This window comes from Leopardus geoffroyi, chromosome B4 (genome assembly GCF_018350155.1).
Source record: "Leopardus geoffroyi isolate Oge1 chromosome B4, O.geoffroyi_Oge1_pat1.0, whole genome shotgun sequence".
Lineage (NCBI taxonomy): Eukaryota > Metazoa > Chordata > Mammalia > Carnivora > Felidae > Leopardus > Leopardus geoffroyi.
The window spans coordinates 17,254,674-17,261,157 of NC_059341.1; the positions used below are offsets into that span (position 1 = coordinate 17,254,674).

A 6,484-nucleotide genomic window follows, 5' to 3' on the forward strand; every position below is an offset into this window, starting at 1 on the left:
ATTTTTCTATTTAATAAAACTCATAGGGGTACAAAAAAATTAAACCATAATTAGGGATTTAAAATGTTCTGGGGAAATGAATTCCTATTATAATATGAAAAGGCTTTTTTTCCCCAATTTTCAAATGTGTCTTCCAAATACATAAATGAGTAGAACATTGTTCTACAGAACATACACAATAATGTAATGTAACTGTGGATTAAGGAATAAAATTTTACAAACATATCACCTATGAATGTAGGAAATATGTTGCTTTGTATTTTTGTGTAGCTCAAAAAAAAAAGTTTTATATTAGCAGTGGAAGCTCTTTGTTTTTTTGTGTTTTTTTTTCAATTTATTTATTTTGAGAGAGAGAGGCAGAATTCTGAGGAGGCTCCACACTGTCATGACGTGAGCCAAAAACAAGAGTCATACACTTAACCAACTGAGCCACCAGACGCCCCTTTCCTCCTACTTTCTAAATCACTTCATTTGTTTACTTATAGTATTAAGAGAATCCACAACTGGGGTGTCTGAGTGGCTCAGACAGTTAAACACCTTACTCTTGATTTCAACTCAGGTCATGATCTCCTGGTTCGTGAGTTCAAGCCTCGTGTCGGGCTCTGGGCTGTCAGGCTCCCAAGCCTGCTTGGGATTCTGCTTCTCCCTCTCTAAATAAATAAATAAACAAACAAATTAAAAAAAAAAAAAAAAAAAGGAGGAGGAAAAACAACCAATCATTGCACCAAATGGACATAAAATGCATTACTTTCAAGGTATTTGGGCCCATTCCTAGTCTTTTTTGTAACATCTCCCACGACACAGTATGAAGTTGGCATTTCTGAACTTGTGAATTCTTGTCTATCTATACAAAGTGGCTAATAATACAGAAACTCAGTGTTATCACCCAACAGTAAGAAAAAACCTGTGACAAATTTTTAGAATTTAATTGGAAATGGAAAAGTTACAAACCTAGGTCCAATTATAGGAATGAGTAAGACATCCTGAAGGTCTGGATGTTGAAGAATAGGAACACTTAATCCATTAAATTGCTGTTAAAAATAAACAGAAGTACGAAGCAATCAATATAACTGATAAATTTCAACTTACAGAGCTTTTCAGTGTTATTATCTAGCAGAGCATGAAGCTTGGTTTAGGCTATTCTCACTTTATTCCACATAATACTATGGAACAAAGACTTCAAAACAACTATATTTTCTGCATATTTTATTCTTCTCTATGTCTTCCTAAGGTTCAATTTTGCTTACTGTTTGGTTTTATAAAAGCCAACCCGTATTTACCTTAAATGACTTATTTTGAAAACACATATCCAATATAGAATTGCATGTAGTACTCTTTCAATGAAAAACTCTAAACAGGACATTAAAGATTAGGATTAATATTATTTATTATACACAATCAATACAGGATGCCATGTCAGTTTTGGTGAGGAAAAGAAATGCTTATTGGCAAAAGTTCAGGATTTTCAGTATCCTCTATCATACTTGGGTCTTCAGACTAGAAGTGGGTGCAGGGCCAGGAGTATAGGTGCTGAAGCCAACTCACACAGTCTCAGGAGAACCAGTTACGTGCATCTCTTCCCAACCGTCTTCCAAAGCCAAACCATTTGACATTCTCACCTATAACGTATGAAGGTTCCAGTTTCTCCACATCCTCACCAGCCAGATGAAATTTAAATTATTAAATCCCAATATGGGGCCCAGAGAACTCTGGGGAGACAAAGCACCCACTCCTCCATAATCCCATATGGGACATCTCTTTAGGACACACATGAGTTTTGGATCATGGAAGGAGAAAGAAAATAACTAGTCTGAGACCCCTTTCCTGCTAGAAGTAGGTACTGCTCTACCATCAATTTCCTATCTAGTGCTTAGGGGTCAACCTTCTGCCTTACTCTTAACCTTTAAGAGACTCAAAGCCCAACCATAGTCAATGTCCGCCTTATCCTAGATACTAGTTACTAGTATACTAGATGCTATAGGCCCACTGGACTGGAATACTAGAATATGTAGACTCCAGGAATAGTTTGCTAGAAAAGAAAATAATCTGGATCTGCAGGAGTTATAGACAGTTGTGATGGGCCTCAGAACACTTTCCTTTCTACTACCTGAAAACATACACATGACTGCATAAGAGTATTAATTTTAGTTGTTCAGAGGAACTGCTTATATTTTGTTATTTGTTACATTTAGTTGCTTAGAGGAACTGCTTACTGTCATTACTCTCAATAAAATTATCACTATCAATATTCAAAATCGGGTTACTTTTTCTACGAGTCTTATTATTACATTAGTTTGGGTCTCATACACTCAGATCCCATAGCGGGTAGTTCTTACACATTTTCTCACAACTTGAAATTTATAAAACTGTTCTTACAGACAATATAACAAACATTCCATAAATATAATGAGATTAAAGAACAATAAGTAAATCAACATCCGTGATAATTTTCTGAAGATTTCTTAATGTTACATCTTCATTAAACTAATAACACAGCCTATAATAAATATATAAATAAAAGCCCTTTGATTATGCTTGCATCTTACTTTTAATTTACACACTAATCAGGTAACTTATTACAAAACCAGACTTTTAGGGTTAGAACGGATCTCTTCATATGTATTTTAATGATGAAGCAACTGAGGCCAGATGAGCTGAGTGACTTACTCAGTCACTATAATAAATTCTGAATCACAAGTGCTGGGTTCTAACATTGAGTCTAACATTACCACTTAACAACTGAACATTCATGATCTTCGACTTCCTTAGGTGTAAAATTGGAATAGTACATTATGTTCATAGGATTTTAGTGAACAGCAACATGACATAGACTGTAGAAATGTCATAGACATAATGACAGAAAATTTGCACATACCTTCCGAAGCTCATCCAACAACAGATTTTTCACATGTTGCACTGAGGCGAGATGTGTGTTTACTCTGACAGTTGTGAATGATGGAGGGTGTGACAAGTGATTTAACAGAGTTTCAAATCTCCTTTCTGCTTCTTGTTTGCCTAGAGCAGATACAACCTGAAAAAGAGGAAAATAACAAGTTAATGTTTCAACGTCCCTTAACAAATGAACTAAAAATTTTAAGAACATGAACACCCATTCATTCAACTAATGAAAGACTCAACCAACCAAGTTCCCTGAGATGAACTGAAGCTTTACGAGACATGTATTTTCCCATTTTTGTCATCTTTTCTTCTTAATGTTTATTTTTGAGAGGGTATGAGTGGGGGAGGGGCAGAGAGAGAGAGGGACAAAGGATCTGAAGCGGGATGTGCACTGACACATGAGCTCGATGTGGGGCTCCAACTCAAGAACCACAAGATCATGACCTGAGCTGAAGTCGGACGCGCAACCCACTGAGCCACCCAGGCGCCTCCCATTTCTGTGATCTCTGAACATACCCTGCCCCACAGCATCTTCATAAACCACTTGCCAGCCTACTAACCCACCAGCCTCATAGTATTAGTACTTTCTCTAGTGTATTAAAACTGACCTTTACCTCCAATGCTTTTACAAAGTAATGGCTTTTCTTTTGGTAAAATCACTTACAGTTAGCGGGTTTGAGGCAGAGATGGTGTCAAAGACGGACATTTGGATCTTCTTTCATAAAAGCAATACTTTTTTTTTAAAAACCGCTGGGAAAAATTTCTGAATGCCTCTATTTCTCTTAATATGCTCCTTATATTTTAAGTTCTCTGAAATCTAGAGAATGTCTTTTCTCTTTCCATGCTGTCTAATCCCGTAAAATAATCTTTGGAGGGGCGCCTGGGTGGCTCAGTCGGTTGAGCATCCGACTTGGGCTCAGGTCATGATCTCGTGGTTCGTGGGTTCAAGCCCCGCATTGGGCTCTGTGCTGACAGCTCAGAGCCTGGAGCCTGTTTCAGATTCTGTGTCTCCCTCTCTCTGACCCTCCCCCCCCCCCCCCCCCGTTCATGGTTTGTCTCTCTCTGTCTCAAAAATAAAACGTTCAATTTTTTTTTTTAAATAATCTTTGGAAATAAAATGCAGAAATCAAATCGAACAAGTCAGCTTCAGCAATATCTTCACGCACGATTAACATTTAGGTGGCTTTACTTTGAACAGAAAAGCAAAGACTTAGAAGTACAAAGTTGCCTAGAGGCCGGATCGTAAAATGTAAAGAGCACAAGCTTGGCAACCAAAGACCGTATTCACTGAGGACTTCTGTGCGAGGCACTGCGAAAAGCACAGAGAATGAGTATTTGTTGAGGACTGTGTGCCAGAACAACGCCAACTGCTTTCTCAGGATTAATATTCCAAAGCAACCTTGTAAGGATATGTATTTTTAACATCCCCGGTTTTCGCAGAAAAGGAAATTAAGGCTAAGCGCTCTGAAATGATTCGTTCAAAGCACAGAGACACAAACCCAGGACTTGGGACTCCAGATCTGAATTTTGTCATTGTACCTGAGCTCTTCAGCCTTCAGATTTCAGTCCTGTTACTTCATAGCGGTGTCACTTTGGCCTCTTTGGACCCTCCGTCCTCTCACCTGTTAAAATGGAGAGGCAATCTCTACCAAAAGAGAGAGCGAGCGAGAGCGCGCGAATATTAAGATGTAAAGGTCTGCAAGCCACCTAGCACAACGGGTGGCATTTGAGGCATTAACAACTTCTAGCATCCCTTTCACCAGACTGCCACACTCCAAGAGTGCAGCTGTGACTTCTCTGCAGGACTTAAGTACTCGAGAACAGGAATCTTTTTGCGCTCATTTTGCAACCCGTTCAGTGCCACGCCTACTGCCGGGCACATAACCGCTTTGTTCCCCTCCCTTCTAACACGTTCCTAAGGGTGGAAACGTATATACCTCATTCACCTCTGATCTCGAAAACACTAAATCCCTACGGGGAAGATACCGGCCGTTTTTACATTCGAAAAAAACCAGGCAGAAACAACGGTGTCAAGATGAGGTTTCGCTTTAGGCCTCTTTTTTTTTTTTTTTTTTTTTTTCTATTTCTCCAGAGTGTGTATTTGAGTTTTTGCAAATATCATCTACCAGGTTTATTTGACCTACCTCCTTATTCATAAAACCCTCCTTAAGGTACCTTTCAACCTCAAGTCTCAAAGATATTTTAGGGAAAATAGACATTTTGGCGATAGTTTTGTTCTCCTCCAAGAAAAATGCTGGAAAACGGTGATTTTTCTCTTTCCGAGTGAACAGTGAGCAGCGTGTTGTCAAGTGAGTAACCACCCACACGCGCCGGGACCGCCAGATGGCCAGGAAAATCGCGCCGCTCTTTCCAAGTTATATTCGGCTTTTGCGGAGGTACATCCACGCTTTCTCGAGCGTCGCCAGTTCAGAGCAGCTTCCTCGCCTCCACCACACCCGTCCTTGGTCCTCCTTTAGGGACGCTCACGGAAATCACTTGTGAGGCCACGTCACCCACGTTGCAAAAACACCACAAGAAAACTAAAGGGGGGGGGGACGGGGAGACAAAAAACAAACAAACAAACAAAAACCCTGACGGGCGAGACCGTTGCGAACAGGCCTGGAAAAGCGACCCGCACCTGCTCTAGCAAGTTCAGCCCTCTGAACCTAATTTCCAAAACCGCGCCCCCCAATTCCTCTGCCAAAAGCCGCTTCCGGCCTGCGTCACTTCCGGCGACGCGGCCCACCCTCCCTGGTCCCCCAATCCGCAGCCGCAAGTTGCCGCTACGTCACGTCGCCGGAGTTTCCCAGCGCGGTGGGTGGTGCGTCCACGTGCGGGCGGTTGGCGCAGGGAGGGGCGGCAGCCCGGGGGAGCACCTGGGTCCTGCGCTTGCGGCGGGTGTTAGGGCAGACGAGGAAATGGTGTGGGTTAAGTCGAAGGCTTTGCTGGCCTGAATAAGTTGGGAGGGCCAATTAGTTACCTGCTGGGTAAAGAGAAAGGCAGTTTATTTGAACCTATAAGTCACTCTTTGATTTCAGAAACGCATCTGACTTCAGCGATGAATGAACCACGTTATTCAAATTTTCGGAAGCTGGGTTACTGGTGGGTTCATGTCCATGAATGATCAGTTAAAACTTAAAAACCTACACCTAGCATTTACAGTTAGTTGAGTGAGGCTAGCAGTTACCTGTATCATAGTTGATTTATCCTTGAAGGCCCTGAGACCCTTGACATAATTTATGTGTTACAGATGAAGGAAAGGATTAAAAAGGAGAAGGTACCTAATGAAAGTCAGGCATTTTATGATTGAATAGGTAGCTAAAAATAATTGTCTCCTTAGAAAGTCAGGATAAAGACCACAGCCACCTGTCATCTAAAACAAATACCAACTCTTTTCACCATGGTATACTTCAGTAAATTCATGGGATTTTCCCGTGGCTAAATCATCTAAAAGTTATTAGAAAACATGTCTAGATCGGGCATTTCCAAAGGAATTTTTGCAGCCTGAACATTACAATCCTAGCACGAATAATGGTTGGAATCTGTATTTAGGAGATAAGGGAGAGGAAGGAACGAATTGGACTAG

General features: G+C 40.8%; 1 protein-coding gene across 3 annotated transcripts in view; it reads right to left on the reverse strand.

Moving 5' to 3' along the window:
• The window catches only part of NSUN6 (NOP2/Sun RNA methyltransferase 6), a 74,199-nt gene extending 68,597 nt beyond the window's left edge, over positions 1-5,602 (reverse strand). Inside the window, exons 1-3 of one of the 3 annotated variants that reach the window (XM_045462688.1) lie at positions 5,043-5,602; positions 2,876-3,031; positions 952-1,031 (exon numbers count right to left, since the gene is read on the reverse strand). In XM_045462688.1, the coding sequence (XP_045318644.1) occupies positions 952-1,031; positions 2,876-3,031; positions 5,043-5,117 (311 nt within the window). In that variant the 5' untranslated portion in view covers positions 5,118-5,602. Of the gene's footprint in view, positions 1-951; positions 1,032-2,875; positions 3,032-3,562; positions 3,841-5,042 lie in introns of those variants that run through there. The other 2 variants (XM_045462690.1, XM_045462689.1) reach the window with 2 other exon arrangements.
• Between the last annotated feature and the right edge of the window lie 882 nt (positions 5,603-6,484).